At 51.1% G+C, this 23,574-nt stretch overlaps 1 protein-coding gene across 1 annotated transcript; it reads left to right on the plus strand.

Annotated features, from left to right (window-relative positions):
* Window positions 1–11,848: 11,848 nt before the first annotated feature.
* Window positions 11,849–22,173, plus strand: Spp2 (secreted phosphoprotein 2, 24kDa). Its single transcript, XM_013023202.1, has 7 exons — window positions 11,849–11,915; window positions 12,016–12,140; window positions 15,928–16,050; window positions 16,988–17,095; window positions 18,948–18,999; window positions 19,995–20,045; window positions 22,088–22,173. The coding sequence occupies exons 1-7, from the start codon at window positions 11,849–11,851 to the stop codon at window positions 22,171–22,173; spliced, it is 612 nt and encodes a 203-aa protein (XP_012878656.1).
* Window positions 22,174–23,574: the final 1,401 nt, after the last annotated feature.

The following is a 23,574-nucleotide window of genomic DNA, read 5'->3' on the forward strand; positions in this document are numbered from 1 at the left end:
TGTTCCAGAAGGAACAGGGAAGTATGTCCTCTTCCACCTGCTCCCTTGTAGTGCCCAGGGAGACTCCCTTTCAGTGACTGAGGTTGTCATGGAGCTAGGTTCTGTGTATAGCCCAGGTCTTAAAAACAAAATGCTTAGAGGGCAGGCCCTGGGTCTGACCTGAAGATGGACACTAGAGAGAGCCAACCTTTAACTCACAGGGAGATGGAGCTTTATCCTCCTGAAGACAGAACTTTTTGTGCAAAAGGCCACCTTGCATGGCCTGCTCCATTCACTCACCAGAACTGAGCAGCTGTTTCTGAACCACAGTTGGGATGCAGCTGGGGCCTGCGAGGTGAGTGGGGAGGGGGAGGCACAGACTCGGACAGCTTCAGATTCATTGGTCAGCTTCTTCCCCACTCCAGAAGCCTTATTTCCTCACTCTCCTGTGTTCATGGGCTGTCATGAAATGTCTCCTGCAAGGGCATTCTTGTTCGGATGGTTTAAGTGAAAGAATTGACAGACTCTGCTTCTCAGCAGTTCACAGTCTGTGTGAGCAGACCAGGTAAGTTAAACAGATGAATACTAGAGTGTAGAATCCTGGCGAGGGGGGCAGACACAGTGGATGCGGAGGTAATGGGTATGGAGTGGGGAAGGGTGAGACACTCACCCTTACTTGAGACATGAGTTGGAGAAGATTGACTTCTCCCGAATTTTTCTCAAGGAGACCATCTGGAAATGGAGGAAGAAATGCCCCAAGGATCATTGTGAAGTAGGGAGCAAGACCCAGGCGGCTGACGATAGTCACTAACTGCTGGGCACCAGGCAGGCTGAGACATTCAGAGTCGCGGGGACATCAAGGGTTTAGTAAGACAGGCCAGCTGTGGAGAAGGCACAGGGTTTGAGCTTAGGAAGCCACCCCTCTGTGATGGAACAAATACTCAGATAAACCTGGGCTGTGAGCACTGGTGCAGCCTGCACGAGGCCCTAGCTTTCTTTAATTCTCAGCACACATTCGTGCACGCACACACATGCACACACATGCGCGTGCACACACAAATCAGGAAGTGGATCACAGAATCTTCTGGAACCTGGATCATGTGAAGCCTGTGTGCCCCTATTGCATGTTGGATCACAGCTCATGCACCCAGCGGTCTTCTCTCCTCTTCCATGGGTCCTTCAGCACTGCCCGAGTCAGATTTGGGGCTCCTCATGAGCTTTAGTAGCTCCCTATGACTGAGTTCTATCTCAGATCCCTACCACAGGGCACCTGGGCCTTTGCAGCCTCGCTTGTGCTCCCCTCTGCAGGCACACCAAGTGATCCTCTGTCCAGTCCTCAGACTACGAACAGATGCCATGCCGACTAGCCCCATCACGCCAGCACGCGCGTCCTGAGCAGTGGGCTGTGTCTCCCCAAAGGTGCTTACCACTGGTGCCCAGCACCCCACATCCTGGAAACACCGAACTGCTTCCCGGATCCCCTTCCTGTCCTTTGTTCTGTGCCTCAGTGGATTTTCTTGTAAGAGGGAGAATAATATGGGGCAAGTGGATGTCACTGCCTTCGGTCCCCGTGACTTTGAAAAGAACATCTAAACTCTGGGTGCCTCGACTTGCTCATCTGTCAGGGCCCATTTCCTCAAGTTATGGGGAATATGGTCACTCAGGAGGTTCTTAGGTCTCGGTCCAGCATTTTGCCATTGCTCAATGAATGTTTGTTCTCTTTTTATTATCGTCATTATCATCTGTTTCCTCTGTCCAGACTCTTTTCCAGTTCCTTCTGGCAAACTCTTATTGTGCTGTTAGAACCCAACCTCCTCCACCTTGAGCAAGCACCAGCCCCAGAGCAGCCTCTGGCGCTGAGCCCCGTGAGGTCTTCCACTCGCAGCTGTAGGTCACCTCATGCCGGACAAGCCGTTTGCTTGTCCAGTGGCTCCACCTCCCTGCTTGATGAGTGGTAACCCATGCCTGGTCTGAGGGCTGCAAAGCTGCTGTCACCTCCCAGTCATGGCCGGTGGACGCTGGCCTCTTCTTCATTGGACTGTGGAGTTCTTAGGGAAAGAGCCCTTGTGTCTGGCTCATTGTTGCATCCATTCTGCCAGGACCCTCTCACCCTGTCACGGGAGCTCTGTGAGACTCGAGTGCTGGACTCACCCTGCTCTCCACCAGACATCAACGCACCTTGTGGTTTCTTCATTCTTGGGGTTCCCTCTCCCTACTTGCCTGGTGGATCCGTGGCTCATCTGCATGAGATGCCACCCCATCCTTTTCTGTATCCCAGGCAGGGGTCACGAGGCCTCTTCATAGCGGGCGGAACTTGATGATGCAGACCTTTCAGCCTATCACTGGGGATGAAGCAGACCTTTCAGCCTATCACTGAGGATGAAGGTTCGCGGTGAGTCTCACAGTGGGTTCCCTAGAGAGAACAGGTTCTCTGGAGAGGTGGGGCAGAATGGCAGCTGTACTACACAGGATGGGGTTTATTAGGAGAGGGGGAGATCACGTGACCTGCTATCTGTGCTGGCTGGTGCACAATTCCAACCTGAGCCCTAAGCCCTAGGAACTAGAACAATGTCGGTGTTAATCTGAGACCAACGTCATGAAGGGACTCCTGCCTCTGCTCAGGCAGTCAGCGAGAGTTCAGCTTTCCTCTGCCTCTCTGTTCTACTCAGGCCCTCAGAGGGTTGGATGATGTCCACTTACACTTGGGAGGGAAATACTTCATCCTCTAGCTGGAGTCTAGTTGAACTCATCCCCAAACAGCCCCCCTAAGTCACACTCAGAACTAATGCTGCCACTCCAGTTGACCCAGGAGCTGTCCCAGGTCTGCATTTGCAGCGGCCTAGGAGCCTGTTTAGGACAGAGACTGGGGTGCATCAGTGCCTTCCTGTGCTTAGCTAGCCCCCAGCCCGGCCTCCAGCGTGTCGCGGCCCATGAGGACCAGTCGTGGGCTACCAGGGGGCTTTGGTAAAAGGACACAGGGGAGCAAGGGGCAGGACCCAGCCAGCTCCGGGGAAGAGGGCGGGCGGCATAAGATACATACAACAAACACCAAGTCCTTCCTTAAGCCCACAAATGAACTAGGGGCGGCGTAAAAAGGCTACACGTCCAGTCTTCTCCATTTTGTATTTATGTCATTTTCCCTTGAGCCATCCTCTTTTCCAGTCACTTCACAGCCATCCTGGAGCCCAAGAAGGAGTACACAGGCGTCTAGGACTCCTGAGAGGTGGTGATGGCTTTTGTTGTCACAAGGTCCCCCTAGGCCAATTCTGAGACTGTGCACTGCTGGAGCAGTGTGCTGACGCCCGCTCTGGCCGGCCCTGACAACCGCTGAGGACGCGGGGTGGCTGCGACTGCACATGCTTTCTCACCCTTTGCCCCCAGTCCTCCCTACTTGACACAAGGTGGAGGTATTTCGAAGACATTTGAAGATGGACTTGAGTGCTATTTTCCCATGGCGCACTTGTTCTGTGCTACGGCTCCCTTCTCAGCCCTCAACCATGTCACTGTGTTTGGTGCATTGGAATGAGTGGCTTGAGCCTGCTAGATGGAACTCCTCAAGTTTGGGATCTGGGGCCTAAAACTTGATTTCAGAAGAACCCAGGACCCAGAGACGGCATTTACCAGGGAAAGGGTGGCAGCGGACAACACAGGTGGGCTGCTAGTTGAAAGCCCAAGTTGCATGGCTTCTCTGGGTTCAAATGCTGACCCTGAAAAGCTTAAACCTGGGCACAGAGTCAACTACATACATGCCATGCTAGTCCTTGAAGGTACAGGGCGCAGGGACCATGTTTAGTCTGTATTCTGAGCAAAAGTTCCCGCTGCAGTGTCAGGGATGCACCCACTGGGGACACTGAGAACAGACTGTCTCCTTCGGTGAGCTGTGCCTGTGGTACTTGAGGCAATGCAGTACCTGGGCGACGGTGGGCGTGTGGTGCCCAGAACCGTGCACAGGCCTTCGTCCTCCCTCAGCCCAAAGTCCATTCTTCAAACCGCCGGCTTTCCCATGCACGCAGCTTGCCACCGCCTCACCTGCCGTGGAGGGGAGCGACTGGTAATCTTCCACGCACGGGCAAATGCCTTGTCTGTAACTAGACTAACCCGATTTCTATGCTTTCATTTTCAGACCAAGCAATAGGACTGCAGCTCCCCCAGATTGAGTTTAGTAACACTCTCCTCTTTATGAAGAGGAGGAGGAAGCGGAGGAGTTTTCCTTTGTCCATGCTCATTTTGCCTTCTTGCTTTCCAGGAAGTAGGAAAGATAACCTGCTCTCCCCTGCCCACGCCAGCGCCTTCCGGGTGCTTGCTCCTAAGTGCTGAGTCTTTCTGTCCTTATTAACCTCCAACCTCTGCCTCTCCCAGCGTCCTTCTTCTGGCTCACTGTTTCCTGCTGGCTGCCCAGTGCTGGACAGCCACTGTGTTTCTTTTTCTAAGATGAATGAGGAGTAAAAGAGGAAGAGCCCTTCTCTGGGTGGATGACGGGACATCTGCCTTTCATTTCACCTCTCTTTCCTGGCTTCTCTCTAGATGAGTTTCCCCACTGAGGCAAAATCACTGCCAATGAACCCTTCACCTCCTTCCTCCTCCCCAGCCTTCCCTGCTCTGCCCTGAAGCTCTGCCATGCAACCTGTCAGGTTCTGTGGGACCCACGGGGTGATGGATGGGTTGTTTTTCTGGGAGCCACGAGGTCGTGGCTGGAGCTTCCGAGGCCCCTGTGGGCTTCTGCACAGCCCACCCCTCAGGAAAGCGCCTGCGCACAGGGCACCCAGCCCAGCCTCGGCCCCCTCCAGAGCCAGGGCTCCCTCCCCCACTGTCTCTTGGAGTCTCAGGAAAGCTGAAAAACTCTTCACTCCAACGGAGGCCATTTTCCGGTCAGAAAACAATTCTTCCACTCTGGAGAGCACTCTGCCTCCCAGCTCTGGGCTCCTGGATCCCGGGACCCTGTGTTATGAGGCTTCATCTTTTGATCCTGCTATGATGAAGTGGCATGGCGTCTCTGTCTCTTCAAAGCCGGGAGGCTCTCGTTCCCCGAGCTGGAGTGCACTTGATTTGAACAGCGGCACCCTACGCGAGCTCTTCCTCACCCAGCTCTGGCAGCCTCCACCTCTCTCAGGCACAGATCGATTCCCCAGGACTTCAGGGTCCCAGCATGGAATTCCCACTGAGGACGACGGCTCCAGGGCTTTAGCTTTCTCCTTAGAAGGAGAAGTTAAACCAAGTCACTATCCCCGCTGACGTCTCCTTTCTGGAACCCTGGCATCTGGCCGTCTTCTGAGTGAAGGGTCAGGCCTTTGGTCAGAAACAGATCCTCTCTTCTTACGCATTGGGTGCTGCCCAAAAGGTGGACAGACATTCCTGCTTGGTCCTCAGGCCACCCGGCATTGGGAGGAAGCCGCTGATGGGACCGTGGAGGAGTCAGAAGTTGCCAGGCAGGCAGTGGAGAGGTGAAGGAGGCCTGGTGGTCTGGACCTGAGAGACAGTGTACGGAGTGAGAGGAGGGGGGGGAGGAAGGGAACTGCGCTGGGCCGGGCACTGTGTGCTGTGCGCACACAGGGCTTTGGGAAGCCTTGGCTTTCTCTGTTCCACTGGCTCCCCCAACTTCCGCTTTCCACTCTTCCAGTTTCTCTTGCCCCTTCTGTGGGAGCACTCTCACCCCCTGGACTCCAAATGACAGGCAGCTTTCTGGTCCTCACCCACCACAAAGCCTGCCCTTCGTCTTCACCAAGGCCACTTCCTTCCTGGCTGCCTTCTGTGCTTTGGGCTTTACCTTCCTCCCTCCTTCCCCCATTCCCCCCCTCCCTCCCTCCCTTCCTTCCTTCCTTCCTTTCTTCCTTCCTTCCTTCCTTCCTTCCTTCCTTCCTTCCTTCCTTCCTTCCTTCCTTCTTTCCTTCCTTCCCTCCTGTACTGGGATTTGAATTCAGGGCTTCCTACTTGTTAGGCAGTCTCTCTGACAAGAAAAACCCACCATGATCAGAATTAGTGCAACCTGGTAAGGAAAAGCCTGCTGGTATCAGAACCAGCTTGGCCAGTACTAGCTTAGAAACTGTAACCATTGAGTAAACCAAAGCTCAAAACTCCTGTGTTCTACCCATAATGAAAACCCCAAACCCAAGTGCTATGGAAGGATTATACCCCGTCAGCAGAGGCTTTGGAGTAGGAAAACCTAAGCTCTCCAGTTCTTCACATGCCACCTGCTTCTTTCCAGCGTAAGTGACTCTTTTTCTTCTTTCACCCTTAAAAAGAAAATTGATTCAGGGTTTACGGAAGTGTAGTAGAAAGATCCCAAATCAGAAGCTGTAGCGGTGTCCCTGGGGAAGAGTTTGAGTGGTCCCAGGGCCATGACAAGGCCCTCGGGAGGCAGGCCAAGGAGACCGCTCGGGGCCTGGCCTCTGCCTCCATCCTGGATCCTGGAATGGAGCACAGATCCCCATTTGCCAAAAGGCATCACATCAGGTCTTCTCCCCAGGATGGCTGTGAGCACAGAGTTTAGCACCGTGTGTGGCCTGCGGAAACCAACAAGTGACATGAGGGGATTCTTTTCAAAATGACTCCTGTGCTTTCTTTTCATGCCTCTTGGAGTGCCTGTCCTGTCCTGGTGTCCTTGGTGGGCCCAGCGTCTGGCTGGCCGGTAACTTCCAGTTTCTAATATTCAGAGTAGGATTAGGCTGGCATGAAGTTGGCTTTGAAATGCGAGATGCTTCCGAGAGTATAAGCAACTCTAAGAATTGGGAAGGCGGCTCAGGGGTAGAGCACTTGCCTTGCATGCCTGAGGCCCTGGGTTGGATTCCTCAGCACCACATAAGCAAAAAAGAAAAAAGCCGGAAGTGGCGCTGTGGCTCAAGTGGTAGAGCGCTAGCCTTGAGCTGAAGAGCTGAGGGACAGCGCCCAGGCCCAGAGTTCAGGCCCCACGACTTTGTTTCCAAAACTCTGAAGTGGTTACCTTGGCTCTTAGGACAGGGTGGACAGAGGCTTCTGCTTTTTATTTTTAAAAACATTAAGCTTTTCAAGACAGGGAGGAAATCCCTCCAATATTCATAGGGACCATCCCTTCACCGCGCAGACACCACATGACCTCCTTCTTTGGAGGAGGAGGAAAGAATGTTCCAGATGTGTTGTTGGCTCCTCTGGTCGGTCTCCATCCCCTGACGTGTGCACAAGAGAAGCAAGCCCATTTTCTCAACAGGCAGGCCCAGTCCTCACGGGCAAAGGGAGCCCAGTGCAGGCCCAGTCCTCACGGGCAAAGGGAGCCCCAGTGCAGGCCCAGTCCTCACGGGCAAAGGGGGCCCCAGTGCAGACCCAGTCCTCACGGGCAAAGGGAGCCCAGTGCAGACCCAGTCCTCACGGGCAAAGGGAGCCCCAGTGCCTGGTGCCTCCGCTTGAAGAATCGGCCACAGACTTTCGCACTTCCAGGAAATGAGGCCTAACGGTAGGTCACACTGACCAGAGCAAGGAAGGGCTTAGAGTGCATGAGAATGGAACCCGGTGGAGTCCTCCAACTTGGAGTTCACACACACACACACACACACACACACACACACACACACACACACACACACACACACCTAGAGAAAATGGGTGTGTATGGGGAGTGGAGTTTTCTGTCTTCCGTTGTCGTAGCTGTGGGGAATGCTGTGGTAACCTGGCCTGGGTTGGGGGGAGGGAAGGAGAACCCCACATCTCTTCCACATCCCGGGCTCCTGGGATACACAGGCAGAGTGGAAGCCCGGTGCCCAGCCCTAGGGTGTTTTCCAGTCCTGCTTACTACTCAGGAGCTGATGGATCCTGGGCTGCGTGTGGGGAGAGGGCACTAGTACTGAGGCTTGAATTCAGAGCCTCTTGCTTTTGCTCTTGGCTTTTTGGCTCTAGGCTGGAGCTCTACCACTTGAATCACATCTCCACTTCTGGTGTTTTGCTAGTTCATTGGAAATAATAGACTTTTCTGCCCAGGCTGGCTTTGAATCATGGTCCTCAGAGAGTAGCTAAGATTAAAGGTATGAGCTACCAGGGCCCAATTGGTTCCCAGGCTTTAAAAACAAAAATCATGTCATGTTCCTTATGATTCACTGGGATATATGCAGGATGAGGGCTCCTCATACCTCATCTGAGGACCCCTGAACCTCTGGACTATGGAAGTGTGGTCCTGTTTGTAACACATTGACATTCTGCCCAACCCATCTCTGAGGAGCACCACAAGGAGGTCAGCCTCTGAATTTTACTCAGGAGATGACTGGAGGTCACCAGGCAAATTAATAGGAATCAGGATTCGAACTCAGGACTGCCACACAAAAGCTTGCTCCTTCCTTCACACTAGTCTTCCCGGCTTGTGCACTGTGGACCTTCTGGAAGGGAAACTCTGTGCTGGGGTTGACCTGTGCCCAGTGGGGGGTGTCCAGTGGCACCTCCGGCTTGTCCACCCCATGCCAGGAGCACTGTGTTCTGTAGTTATGAGACACTGGTACCCAAGGGCAAAGTCAGCTGATTGAAGATCATAGCTTGTGATGAACAATTCTCAAACCTGGCTATGAATCAGAGTCACATGGGAGGCTGCAGAACACAATCCCTGCATCTTCTCTCTGGGGTTTTGGTGCAGAGGTTCTGGGTGGGGCTGGAGAACTTGCACTGTGGTGAGTTCCAGGTTCGGGTGGACACGGGAGGTGTGGGGGTGGCACTAGCTCACCGGTGGCCGGATTGTCCTCCGAGAAAGACATAGGCTGACACTAGTGACATTTGCAGAACAGAGAAATGCCTGGGAGGTAAATCTTGGCAGCTGGAGTTTGGGAGTTTAGACATCACCCTGTTGGGGTAGGGCTGATGGTAGAACACTTGCCTAGCATGTGCAAAACCCTGGGTTTGACAGTACAAATTGAAAGGCAGCTACCAAATTGGTGGTTTATGGACAGATAAAAAAAATCTAGTAACTTTTCCCCTTCAACTAATGCTACTGACTAAAAGGAGAAGAAACAATCGAAGGAAAAGTGGCCAAGACAACTGCCATGAATCTTTTATTTTATGATTTTATTTTAATTAAGTGGTTGTACCACAATCAACCTTATTTTTCCAACACAGCCTCCCACCTGGTTTTATTGAACCTGTTCCGAGTGGCTCTTCTTTTAAGTTTTCTGCGATGAATTTCACATAAATTTCCCGGGGCTATGGGAAAAAGCACTTTGCTTAGTTCCACATAATATGTAATACCTTCTCTAAATAATTGGTGTTGGCACAGCAGAAAATGGCTGAAGTAGACGTGACACTTTTTTTTTTTTCCTGCGAACTGGAATGATAAAAGGAAGCACTGCGGCCTGAGCTTCGGTAGACAGCCTACATTTAATCTTCTAGATTTACTAGATGCATTTTGAAGTCATTGTGTTTTAATACTCATTGGAGCCTGTCCGGCATGCCTTGTGCCAGCCCTTCACTGCAGACGAGAGAATCTGAGACATACACAGATCCCTCCCCAACCCAGCCAGCCCTGAACAAAATCAATAGCTCTCTGCTGGGAACAGTATTTTTTTTTATTGTTGTCTCCCTAATTTCCTCTACTCTTTTGCAATTTCTTTCATTACTGCTGCTCATTTAATGAGACCTTAGAGTTTGGAGCCAGATGGTGACTTTTTCTTTGTTTTAATCTGGAAGGCTCCACCGGGCTTGAGTTCAGAGCAGGTTAAAAGTATAACAGAATTCCAGATGTTAGTGGTCAGCCCCACACAGCATATACCCCTGGGTGCTGGCATCACACCAATTATTCCAGCCGTTCTCAAACAGGAAGACTAGGAGCAAAGCCCATTGGATCACTCATTCAACATATCCTCCATCAGTGCTGTTCCAGGGGCTTCTAGATGGTAGAAATGAGACGATCCTAGCTCGGAGACACGGAACCTGATGTATACTAGAGGAAGCTCATGCAAGCCAACAAGCATCATCACCACGCACACGTGGTCCATGCTGGGGAGGAGGACCACAGAGGCCGAGGATGGAGGTCGATCGGAGAAGCTCTCCAGGACACCACTTGAGCTCACCTGGGTGAGGGGAAACAGCTGACCTTGGGCTGACCTTGGGGGGAGTGAGGAAAGCACCCTTCTTGTTTTGTTGGAGGCCTAGCGCATGTGCAGGCAGGGGATGGAGGTTACTGGGTGTCTGAGTGAGTCAGCGTCTCCTCACTGGCCCCCAACACCAGCTACCAGCAGGTGAGAAGCAGGAAAGCTTCACTTGGACTCTCAGCTTTGAGGTTTCAGTTCATTAGCCTTGTTGCTTTAGGCCTGTGGTGGGGCATGAAAGGGTCTGACCACCTTCCAACAGCACCCAGCCAAGAACCAAGCCTTTCCCACCCCACCCGGGCCTTTGGAAGACACCGAAGACCCAGACTGTAACAGGGGCTCCAAGATCCCTGGAGGCTGAACTTGAATGAGGGAAGGGTGGCCCAGAGGAGGGAGGAGGCTGGGGAGCCAGCTGGGCTGTGGGCCAGACTCAGTGTAGGCCTTACACTGAGGTTACCCTGGCATTCTATGTGCTGGTGAATGACGGTCAGGAGGAGGGAAAGGCGCTTTGGGACAGGGCAGAAAGTCTACGTGTGGATCCTCATGACCCCACCCTGTGGCATCCTAAGAAGCCCGGCTTTCCTTCATACGCAGGGCTGGTGAGACCCAGGCAGGGCTTTGCCTCTGCCCCTTATATTGGGAGTCTTTCCCCGGGGTCATTTTGAGGTCCAGGATCAATAGCAGCTTTATTGATCAAGGGGCAACACTACCTTTAAGGAATAGCAGCACAGAGCCTTGTAGGACATGGGAGGCCTCCCCTGAGGACAGTTACCGGCAATGCTCAGGCTGCCTGCGGGAGCAGGAGGACTTGCATGAGGAGGACTTGCATGAGGGGCCGGAGTGCTCCCTTCAGGGATGACAACCATCACACTGTCTCTGATCCCCTGCGTAGAGCTGAACTGCAGCCTTGGCCAATCCAGGCCACACTTTGCCTGAAACCTTTTTTTTTTTTTTTTTTTTGTCAGTCTTGAACTCTGGTCCTGGGTGCCGTCCCTGAGGTTTTTGCTCAAGGCTAGTTCTCTACCACTGGAGCCACAGCACCACTTCTAGTTTTCTAGTGGTTAATTGGAGATAAAGAGTCTCACAGATTTCCCTGTCTGGGCTGGCTTTGAACTGCGATTCTCAGATCTCAGCCTCCTGCGTAGCTAGGATGACAGGCGGGAGCCACCGGTGCCCAGCTTGCCTGAAACATTGACACGTCTTGCTCCTACCCCAATTCTTCCTCTCTTTAAACCTAAAGCTCATGTGCCTGTGGGGAAGGCAGGCTGTACCAGGTATATGGGCACACCTGGGCCACAAAAGAACTCTCTTTTCTCTCCTCCTCGCCACCACCGATCTTCTATGTTTGGCAGATTGCAGTGGCCAGGCCTGACAGCGAGAGCTGCAGCCCCGGCCTAGAGCTCTGCTGGTGTGTGTAACCAACAAGGGCAAGGTCTTGAGGACCAGGGGAGGGAACTAAATAGGTGATGACTTAAAACTCACCATGGTGCTGAACATACCATTTGACCCCTTCCCCCAACGCACGAAAGGAAACTGAGACAATGAACAGCCCACGCAGAGCCCTGGAGAGTGACTCTCCACGTCTTCTGTCGTGGGGACTAAAGTCCCTTGGTGAGGTCTAAACTTCAAAAGTGGCCTCAAGCTGGAAACTTTCCATAGGAAAAAAAATGGGCAGTAAATATTAACCCCAGGATCAATGGTTCTGTTTAAGTTCCAGACTTTGAGTTCCAATCGGCGAGGTCACACTCAGCGAGACGTGGCTCTCAGGAGGCTCTGGTTGCCTGAGGTTCCCTACATAGACCACCTCCCCGCCCCGAGTTCAAGCCCTGCTTCCCACGATGGAGAAGTGGGCACTGAAGATACTGGTGGTGTTTTCCGTCGTACTGGACAGCCGGTTTTGCTCAGGTAAGGCACTCCGTGTCGGGGCTGCCTCCTTGTAGTGATGGGCAGCCGTCCATCTTGTCCTGCCTTGCCCTGTGTCACTCCGGCTGCGTTCTGTGTGCAGGTTTCCCGGTGTATGATTACGACCCCTCCTTGCTGCGGGAAGCCCTCCGTGCCTCTGTGGCCGAGGTGAACTCGCAGGCCCTGAGTCCCTACCTGTTCCGAGCAGTCCGAAATTCGTTAAAAAGAGTAAGTTCGTGGGAAGCTCTGCCCGTTCCTCACACATTCCTTTGTCCATGGGTTAAACAGACTTGTGTTTTTTTAAAAAAAATTTTCTGGTTGGAAAACGTAATAGCCAGTTGTCTCACCTTAGACTTGGGCAGAGACCTGATCATGACTGTAATCTAGACGTTCGCAGAGCTCCTTTGGGTTCTTCTACCTTGTTCCATCCTCTGACCTTGTCCTGTCCTGTTCTGTTTCTCTGCACTCTGCTTTTGGACCTAAAAGCCCTCGGTGCCGCTGCAGCCCAGCTGTGTTCCATTAAGAACTGCTCTTGCATGGAAGTGAGCCTCCTTTCAAATTCACTAATTCTGTTCCCAATACTTAGAGGACCTAAATATAGGCTTTGGAGCCAAAGAAACCCTCCTTCCTTTGTCAAATGGATGCTATTCTGTCTCCTGATAGCCTGGGGACCTGGGAAAGGGACGTGTCCTTGCGTTTCAATGACTAAGTCTATCAGAGGAGAGGGGGAAAATGTGGAAATGTCCTTTCCAGGCAAAGAGAGGCACCGAGACATTCTTTTTCTCCATGCTGTGCCCCAGGTAATTTCTCTGCCTAGTTATCATCTTAATGGGTCTCTCAGGGAGGGGGGAACAGCAAGGCCCCCCAAGCCAATTCAGGTGAAGGGGGGTGTTCTGAAAAGGTGCCAGGCTCAGGGGAACAGAGTGGAGCCTGGCCAGGCGCCCGGCGGCCGCTCCTCTGCCTGCTCTCTCCTGGCTCTTCCAGCCTCCTCTGCAGCTCAGCTCAGCTCAGCTCAGCTTGCTTCCAGCTACTCTGTAGAGCACGCAGGCATGGGTGCCCAGCCCCGGGCTCCGCATAGGCCTTGGTTATCTTTATTTTTCCCCCCCAAATTAAAATTCATTCTATAACCCTACTTAACAGTTTGTTCCTTATAATACATTATTTCCATATCGACAAATCCATATAGCATTGTGGAGGGTGCACAGTATTTCCTTTCAGTGATCCAAGTCAGAAAAAAATCTGCCCCCTCTCCTCCGCCCAATATATATATGGAAACCCTGATTTATCGGACAATGTACCAAAGATGTTACAGGAAATTTAGGGCAGCTTGCATCTGGCAAGGGAGAATTCAAGCCGGACTCAAATATAAAGATGATAGGGACTTTATTTTTCAGAAAAGAACTGTGGCAGAGAAAGAGAGCATGTAGCACGGACGTGCTTCAGGAAGACAAGGCTTCCGCCATCCAGCCATCTTGTACTGTCTTTGGTTACAGAGCTTGGCCCAGAGCTAAACAGGGAGGAGTGGAGGGATTGAAGAATTGCTTTCTGATTGGTGGCTTTCTGTTTCCTATAGGTCATAGCCCCAAAGGCAGAGTGCCCTTCCTTGTTTTCTCCTTTTTGTCCTTACTTCCCAGGGGTCTTTATATCCTCATTCTTTTGTGGCCTTTTGCCCTGATTTCTGTCGTCCAGCTTTTTTGGGTTTGTCAGCTTTATCAGGCCACAGTTCTGTCAGCTTTCCTATGAAATTGTAACCAAAGAGCAGACCAGCTCTCTACAACCTGCAAGTCTGGCTCTTCTATTCAGATTCCGGGGTCAAGCTGCATTCACCAGACTTCTTTGGTTTCTCCTGTGATATTTCTTTCCTCTCGGGCGTGTTTCACATGCTGCTTTGCATTCTCATATCTTCCACAAACACCCTCCAGGAACCCCAGGGTCTCTCCATCTTCGTAGACGGGGAGATAGGATGGAGGTACCCCAGGAAGCAGAGTCCCCAGGAAAGAGCAGAGTGCGAACGGTGTGATTCATAGGAGAGCCGAGCAGGAGACATGGCCTCTTTAATAGAAACAAAATCAGAATCTAAATAATAAGATGGAATGGAGGAATAATAAGGTAAAAAAGTAACTCACACCTAATAAGTCATAACACCTTTGTGTCTTCAGCCTTCCCCAACTTGTCAGGAAGTCTGGAACATTCCACTGGGGTCTCACGCTTGGGTCATGTAAATTTAGCCACAGGTCTGATCTGCCCACACAAGGGCTTAGATGTTCTCTATAAAACCACATGCACAGTTGGGGCTGGTGGTTCACATCTGTAATCCTAGCTACTCAGGAGGCTGAGATCTGAGGATCACAGTTCAAAGCCAGCCTACACAGGGAAGTCTGTGAGTCTTTTTTTTTGGTCCTCAGCTCTTCAGCTCAAGGCTAGCGCTCTACCACTTGCCACAGCGCCACTTCCGGCTTTTTTTTCTGCTTATGTGGTGCTGAGGAATCGAACCCAGGGCCTCATGCATGCAAGGCAAGTACTCTACCACTGAGCCACCTTCCCAGCCCATGTGAGTCTTTTATCTCCAATTAACCACTAGAAAACCAGAAGTATCACTGTGGCTCAAAGTGGTAGATGCTAGCTTTGAGCAAAAGAGCTCAGAGACAGTGCCCAAGCCCCAAATTCAAGTGCCATTACCACCAACACCAACAGCAACAACAACAAAAAAACACATGTGCATTTCACTTGATTACTTCATTCAGGAATTATTAAATGATGGAGGGTTTGTGTAGGAAAATGGTACTTAGAAATTCATACAATTGATTCCTGCTACTTGTGGTAGTGACGTTGTATAAAATCTCCATCAGTACTGAGTTTGCCAATACTGGAACATGGCTTCTAGTGGAAATGTAGATTAGGTTTCTATGAGCCTTGCCTTGCAACCCTTTTGGGAGCCCATCAGTATATAACCTTGTCTGTGTGGGCTCCTGATGTCATGTATAGTTCATGTTCATTAACAAGAGCCCACTGCCCTGGGCCCTGGAATTCCTCCCTAAACCATGCCTACTCACACCGGCATTTTCTCCCTAAGACATACCAGTCTCTTGCTCTTAAAATACTGGGTGGAGGGCTGGAAAAGCGGCTCAGTGGTTAAGTTCTGGCCTTGCATGCATGAGGCCCTGGATTCAATTCCTCAACACCACATAAGCAGAAAGAGTTGGAAGTGGTGCTGTGGCTCAAGTGATAGAGTGCTAGCTGAGCAAGCAAACTGACCAAGCCAGAGGCTCTGAGTTCCAATCTTAAAACATATGCCTTGGTTGTTAATTTTGGAATTACAAATAGAATTTAGGGAGTGAGCAAATTCACAAGTGTGAAACCCATGGTACTGACGATGAGTTCTCAAATAATTTAGGAGCCGTCCTGGCTTTACTTATACATTCTTGCACCGGCCTCCGCCTTCCCATCCTCTTTCCTCTTCTTCCTCCCTTTCTTTTTTCCTTCTTCCTCCCTCCTCCTATTTATCTCTTTCCTTCCTTCCTCCTTCCTTCCTTCCTCTTTCCTCCCTTCCTTCCTCTTTCCTCCCTCCCTCTCTCCTTCCCTCTCTTCCTTCCTTCCTTCCTTCCTTCCTTCCCTCCTCCCTCCTATTTTCCTATCTTCCTTCCCCCTTCCTTTCTTGTTTTGAAGCAGGATGTTGTTAATAGCCCAGGCTGGCCTTGAACTCATCATTTCCCTTCCTCCCCAGCCCCTTTCCCACCCCCAAGTACTAGGATTGCAGGTGTGTACCTTCATACTTGGCTTCCTCAATTTCAGTTTTGTCAATAATGAACAAATTTGGTAAATCATGTTTTCTCCCTGGTCTTTAGAATGAGCACACACTACCAGGTGATGGCCTAGGTAAGCGCCAGCATTCCCAGTGGGTGATTCTGTAGATGGTTTTTCCCTGGGCAGAGAGAATCCTGTCTAGCCTATGGACTTCAGATACATACATACATACATACATACTGTTGTGGACTGATGCTTTGTTTTGGAGCAGGTCAATGTCCTGGATGAGGACAGCTTGATTATGAATTTAGAGTTCAGTGTTCGAGAAACAATGTGCCTGAGAGACAGTGGAGAAGACCCCTCTGCCTGTGCCTTCCAGAGGGGCTACTACCTGGTAAGGGTGATGGAAGACTTCCCCACTCCAGAAAGTTCCTTGAGGAAGAGCCACCCTTTTCCCATGGCCAAGAGTGGGTCTGAGCTCTAAGAAGCCTGGCTGTTGGGGGGGTGGGGTTCAGCCACATGCGGTGTGGTCACTTTGGTCTGTGGTGGGGGAGAGGGGAGGGTTTGTGGGGGTGGGACTCCATAGGAGTTGAGGACTTTGGTTCTTGAGCTGTGGAATCTGTGGTCCTAAATGATCTAGAAAATTCCCCCATCTCTGTGTTTCCTGATCTTTAACATGGGGCTGAGTTTGCATTGAGGAAAGTGAAGACAAAGAGACCTCTAGCAAAGAAAATTCCAGACACACTTCAGCTTTTGTTATGAGTGGATGTGACTGTGAATGGTGGTCCCCTCATGTCACGTGATCTTGCTGCTGAGTCTCTCCGGTAGTTGGTCCTCCACGGGTTCCTCAGCATGGGATGAGAGCAGGGTCTGTCATTTGGTGGCCCTGTGGGCAGGAATCCCTTCCCATCGGGCAGCCCCACCAAGCTGACATTGGCTTCCACCATCTTGGCGTTCAGATGTTCAACTTCTGAAGGTCTCCTTTCCCTTGAGAGGATCATCTTGTCATTTTGTTTCATGAAACTTTTCACCATGGATCTGTCCTACCAAGGACCAAAGCGTCACCGGCATCGGCTTCTAAAATCCCAGGCCCAGGTCCCGCGGGCTTGGCACCGCTTCTGGGAAGCTCGCAGGGCTCCTAAGAGATACGCACATGCCTCATGGTTCTGCTTAGTTCCTGAGGAAAAGTTGTTTGGGGAGCATCAAGATGTCTGTGAGCTTGTGTTTCCTTTCCGCATCACTTTGTCAGGGGTCCTGCCCAATTAGCTGCAGAGGCTATGAACGCTCCTGTAAGTCAGTGCAGACTCAACCCATTCTGTTGTCCTTTCTAGCCAACAGCCTGGTGTAGGAGCACCGTGCAGCTGTCTGCACAGCAGGTGCGGGACACGTGGGCTCATTGCCGCTGGGCCTCCACATCCGAGTCCAACAGCAGCGAGGAGGTAGGACCCGGGGCTCGACCCCTTCCCACAGCCTTTCTAAGGCTCAGTGCCAGTCTCTGGAAAGCCCAGGGATGTGACGGGGCAGTCACAGCCTCACCTGGGGACGGGCTCAGCACTGCTGCATTCACAGCTGGATTCTCACAGGGAGACCCACGACGTCATTTCTCCCACCTCCTCCTTTCCCAGCCTGTTTGTCTATTCTATTCAGTCTCTTCCCTCTCCCCTTCCCCACTCCTTCTCCTCCCTCCCCTCCTCCTAACACTCCTTCCTCCTCCTCCTTTTCCTCCTCCTCCTCCTCCTCATTCTTTTCTTCTTCTCCTTCTCCTTCTCCTCTTGCTGCTCCTCCTCCTGCTCCTGCTACTCCTTCTTTCTTATTCTTCACCTCCTCCTGCTCCTGCTCCTCCTCCTCCTTCACCTCCTTTTACTTTTTCTTCTTCTTTTCTGGTCATGGGGCTTGAACTCTGGGCCTGGGTGCTGTCCGTCAGCTCTTCAGCTCAAGGCTAGCACCCTACCACTTGAGCCACAGCGCCACTTCCAGTGTTCTGGTGGTTTATTGGAGATAAGAGTCTCATAGGCTTTCCTGCCCAGGCTGGCTTTGAACCACGATCCTCAGATCTCAGCCTCCTGAGTAGCTAGGATGACAGGCATGAGCCACCTCTTGTCTTCTTTCTTTTCTGATTTCTCCTTCTTCCTTCCCTAAAACTTGGGACATGATTTTAAAGCAACAATTAGCAAATCCACAGAGTTTTAAATCTAAATATGCTGTTTAGTGGAGAGAAGGGGAATGGTTTTTTGTGCAAAACTATTTTTTCAGAATTATTCATTAGCTCTGCAGCCTAAGTTGAAGTACTTGGTCTTCACATCAAGATCTGAAGCTTCTCCATCTATTAGAGGCAATAAAAAAGTCACCTTCTTGGTCACTGGTAACACTGAGTGTATTGATGGACACATACCGCTGCTCCTGTGTCTGGAATGTAATAGATGCTCAGTTAATGGCCAAATCCTTTTTCTCTCTGCTTGCACTGGCAATGATTTGCCTTGGTACACTGAATTAATCATATAAATTTCTGGCTTGAAATCATATTACAGAATTATCTCACCTCTTTTCTTGCTAGACTGTTTATCTCCTGAGAGTATGTTTTTATTGGCCTAGGACAAGGTTTTGACTACTATGAGGAGTTGCATGGTTTTCTGGATACTATATGGACCTCTTTGTATTAGAGAAGCTAATGGAAATTTCCTAGAGAGAAGCCCCTAAAATTCATCTAAACTTAGTTCGTGTGCAAGTTTATAAAATGTTTCTACTTCTGGTCTACAACATTTGGAAATATATTCTGAGTCACTGAAAGCTTTAGCTTCTGTGTCCTTCCTTCTTTCCTGCCTTCCTTCCTTCCTTCCTTCCTTCCTTCCTTCCTGCCTTCCTGCCTTCCTGCCTCCCTCCCTCCTTCCTTCCATTCTTCCTCCCTCCCTCCCTCCCTCTCCATTCTTTCCTCCCTTCCTCCTCCCTTGTTCTTTCCTTTCCTCCCTCCCTTCAATCCGTCCCTTCCTCCTTCTCTCCCTCCCTCCCTCCCTTTCTTCTTTCTTTCATTTTTGTTTTGCGACAGTCTTTCTGTATAACCCAGGCTGCCTCAAGCCCACAATCCTCCTTTCACAGCTTTGAGAATGCTGGCATTACGGGTCTGTGCCACCCTGACAGTCTTACACATGTTGTATACCATACATAGTTATTTACTATAACACATAATCCTAACCTCACTAAATCACAGTGTTATCAGAGTCCTCCAGATGGCGTTATCAGGTTCTCCTTCCTGTCTTCCATGTCTCATGAGTGCTGCTCTCTATATTTCTTTAGATGATTTTTGGGGATATGGCCAGATCCTACAGATGGAGGAATTATCTCCTGGGTAAGTCGAGATTGCTTCTCCATTTTCTTTTCTTTATCTTGAATAACATCATATATTTATTTGGTAGTGATTTGTCTATTCACTTGTTTATTTATTTAGCAGTTCTGGGATTTGAACTCAGGGCCTTGTGCTTTCTAGACACAGCACTCTACCACTGAGCCCTGCTCCCAGGCCTGTTAAGGAGTCCTTCAAACTTGGAAACACCTAAATACAGCCTTTCCATAATTACAGCAAAATGACACAGAGTAACCATTTTGTTTTGCTTTTGTCCCTTTCTTATCACTAGGTAATAATGCTGCGACTATTCACGTATTCATGTCCACAGAGCTTTCAGGCTCATGATTCAGTTTGATGATGAGTAGGCCAGGTCTTGGGCAAGTGTGTGTGCTCCCGGTGGTTCTCTAAGTCACGGGCCCCGGCAATGCGTAGCTGGGAGGCTCAGGGCACCTCCTTATCTGTGAGGTTGGGCTGAACTCTGCAGGGAGAGCCAAGCGCCTCTCGGGGTGTCTGTGTTAAGACATCTACTTTGGGCTGGGAAGGTGGCTCAGTGGTGGAGTGCTTGCCTCGCTTGCATGAGGCCCTGGGTTTGATTCCTCAGCATCACATAAACAGAAAAACCTGGAAATGGCGCTGTGCTCAAGTGGTAGAGCGCTAGCCTTGAGCTGAAGAGCTGAGGGACAGTGCCCAGGCCCAGAGTTCAGCCCCCATGACCACCACCACCACCACCAACAACAACACAAATCTACTTTTCCACCTCCTTATATGACCTCTGATTTGAAATGGGATGGGGTTAGCTTTCTTTGTCTTAGGAGCTATTTTTTTTTCACATGTTTCTGGTGACTTTTCCTATTAGTGCTGATGATAGCAAAACCTATTTCCTGGTCTCCTGCTGTTTCTTTGCTTAAGAAGCATATTTGTGGCACTGATGACACAACCACAGAACATTCTGGAAGTAAAGAGGGGGTTTTACTCTGAAGGCTGTTACTGTGTTACAGATCGCATTCCTGACGAGACCCGAAGAGAGCAAACCTACCACCCGTCTCTTGGTGAGTGGTCTGTTTTCACCCCTAGGTGACAACAGTCAAGCCCTGAAGGATGAATAGTTCTAGTGAGAGGAAAAAAGCACGGCAAGGCGTGAACTTGCCTTGCAAATGGTTGGAAAGGTGACTCTTAGGCCCCCATTTCCTCAGAAGGTACCAGGAACCCAAATACCAAGTCCAGCACAGGAGGTCAGCATTGGCCTTGTCCCCAGGCCCCACTCGGAGCATCTTCCGAGCGATGCACATTGAGCCTCTCGCAGCCAGACTGGCCCTCACTGCTAGGTAAGTGGTGAAGCTAGCCCTTCAGACCCTGCCTGGCTAAGACCCTTCCCCTCATCCCGTCTGCACCCCGGCTCCATAAACCAGGTGTGTCCTTTGCTTATCTATGCAAAGGGATGAAGAGCAGGTCAGGGTGCTCTGGGGCGTGTGCCAGGTGCTTGCCCGGTGTGACGCTTAGCTCCATGGCCCCCACAGCCCTTCCAGAGCCGGGGCCAGCGCTCTGTCCTCACCCGCTCTGCAGGCCTGGTGAGCCTCTGCACTTTGCTCAAGCCCTTGCTATCGGGAGGGGACTTTGCTGCAGGCTGACAGCGGCCAAGGCAGGACCTTAAACAGATCTGTCACATCTACAGATGTGCATTTTCTAGGCAGCTCCCCAGAGCATTGTAGCATTCACTCTGTGCTCTGAGCTCCCGATTCCCATCAATCACCCAGATGTGAACACCTCAGGGAGCTCAGAGTCTAGTTTTCTCCCTTGGGCCTAATTTATTTGAAGTCCTAGAGATTATACCTGAAACTGAATTGTTAAAAGGACCCAAGTTTATTCTTCTAGGCTGTCACTTTAGGGGCCTATACAGTTGATCACGGTGACCCCATTCTTTGCTCATTTCTTTGGGGATTGTTTTCAGAATCTACAGCCTATTCTTTTGTATGTCTGTTGTGGTAGGACGTAGTGACCCTTGGATTTGAGTCTGAAAATAGCCAACAGTTGTTTGGAAATAAATGCCATTAATAAGATGAATAACCACAGTGGTGAAGCAGCTATCTATTGCTGTATGTCAGCAAATCCCCAAACACAGAGACTGAAAACAGCAAGCATGTATTATCTCACTGCTGCTGGGGGTTAAGGGCCCAGGAACAACTTAACAGGATGGTTCTGGCTGCAGGGGAGCTGTTGTCCGTGGGAGCTGGCTGGGGTCCCAGAAATCATGGTCTTCATATGGAGGAGTTTCCTCGTGGACGGTTGGGCTGAGGGGTCAGGGTTTTGTCGTGGGGGCATTTTGATAAGGTTGTGTGAATCTCCTTAAAAAGTCACAACTGGGTCCCCCAGTGACAATGGAGAGAGGGAGAGATAGATGGAGAAGCCAAGAGAGACAGAGACGACAGAGACAGAGGGGACATTGCCCAAGTGTGAAGTCGCAGCCTTTCAGAACTTAACATTAATTGGAGCCTGAAGGTGACAAATTATCTCACAGCTCACACAGACCGCCTGGTCATGTAGGAGGGGACTACCGAGGACAGTGACACTAGGGGCCACCTTGGAGGCCTTTGCACTGGACAGATTTCACCTGAGATGAAAAATACTCTACAGAGAGAAATGAGCACGGCCAACCCTTTGATATGGCTCAGAAAAGATTTCTAAGCAGCTTTCTAACCACCTTTGGGGTCTTGAGAGCATCTTGAGTGCAGCTGCCTTGGGGAAGGCTTTGAATGTGACAATTTAATTTACTTCAACAAATGTGTGTGACAAGCATGGGGCAGATCCCATGAACTGAAAGAGAAATGTGACAGTCCCTGCCCTCGAGGGACGGCGGCAGCCGTGGCTGGGACGAGGCGCGGGGTGACGCGGGTGGGGAGCGATCCGCTGCGGGCTCTGTGGTGGGTGGCGGCTCCGCTGAGGACAGGAAGTGTGTGAGAAGGTGGAGGCCCGTGACATGGGCCTTCTGTAAGTTGCGCTGGCCGCAGCCCTTCTCACTCAACTTATACTCGGCCCACGCTGTCTCAAATCACCGTGTGACTGACAGAGCCTCTGCCCCCTCTGCCGCCTTTAGAGATCATGAGAAGGCGTTCTCTTCCTGGAAATCGAAGGGACCTGAACCGCAGGCACAGAGCAAGAATGAATGCTGGCTTTGAGTGACGGCCCGGAGGTAAGGGAATAAATGCACAGACTATGTGAACCTGGGGGTAGAAGGTAGTCCATGCAACTGGAATCTTGAAGACACTGTAAGATGTAACCAAAGACCCACTACCTTTCTTTTCCCGCCTGTCCCCCTCGGTTCCCGGACCCCAGTTGTACCTTCAGTCTCAAGAACTCCCAGATCTTTCCCCCTGCACCTCCATTGCTGCCGCTGATATGGTTGGGTGTCTCCACCCCAGGAGCAAAACAGCCAATGACAAACAGACCAACCCCTTCCTAGGACCCAGCCTCATTCACCCCAGCGCCTGCCCTTGCTCCATTCTTCCTTCCAGGCCCAGCTCTGGGACATGTTCTGTGTCCTCCCATCTGGCTGCTGCTTCTGCCATTTTCATTCAAGTACTGGTGGCCATCGGTACTGTCGCCTCCTGAGCCCCGTTCTAGAGATTTCTGTGTCATCTCTCTCTTGAGGGTCCCCCTCACTGATGTGTGGTCTTCAGACACATCCAGCTCTCTCCCAGGGTCCCCACGTCAGCTTCCCGGCAGGGGCAGCTGCCTCCGCAGGCCCCTGATGTCCAGCTAGCTTCCTGCCAAGTTCCCTTTTTGCTTCGTTTGTGACACTGCCATCCACTGAACTTTCTCAACCGACACAATCTTGGGGGGTCTCCCTGACTTTCCTTCAGTCTTCCTCTTCCCCTGGGACCCACAGGCAGCTGAGCTGGTTTGTGTAAGTCATGCGTTTTTCCCTAGCATCTCCCACCATTTTCATACATCGCTGTTGGATCACGCATGGCATGCTCGTCTCTGATCCTGAGTCTACTGTCTGTGTTGCGTGCTGTTCTCAGTATACCTCAGAACACAGGGGAACCTCCTCACCTAAGCCTCTGCTCTGGCTTCACTCTGCTCTGGCTTCAGGCACTGGGCCACACAAGAATGGCTTTCCTGTTTCCCCGCAGAGCTGGGGAGCTGGGGGCTAAGCCCTGGTGATCACTCACACACAGGGCCATGAAGTCCCACCCAGTACAGAAACCCCCATTTCCTAGGCACCGGAGCGTTCTTGAGGACAATCAAGCAGCACAGGAACATGATGATGAGCACAGTTGACAGGAATCTTAGGGTACAAGGCCTTAGGTCGACTCAGTTCACAGCCATGCTCACACTTACACACACACTCACGAGGGACTGAGGGAGCTTGAGTGTGTGCACGCCTGACAGTATATTTAGTGTGACATCCTGTCGGCATAAAGCGGGGATATGTGAAACATTCCAGCGAGGATCTCGCTTGTCTTGCTGATCCAGCATTGCCCAGGTCTCTGATCCCATCTTCCCAGGGCTCCCTGGGCTCCCGAGGTCAGCGTGACTGACCATCAGCCCGGTGGCCACCTTTGCCACAACCTCTGCCAG

This window comes from Dipodomys ordii, unplaced genomic scaffold, assembly GCF_000151885.1.
Source record: "Dipodomys ordii isolate 6190 unplaced genomic scaffold, Dord_2.0 Scaffold1, whole genome shotgun sequence".
In the NCBI taxonomy this organism is placed as follows: Eukaryota; Metazoa; Chordata; class Mammalia; order Rodentia; family Heteromyidae; genus Dipodomys; species Dipodomys ordii.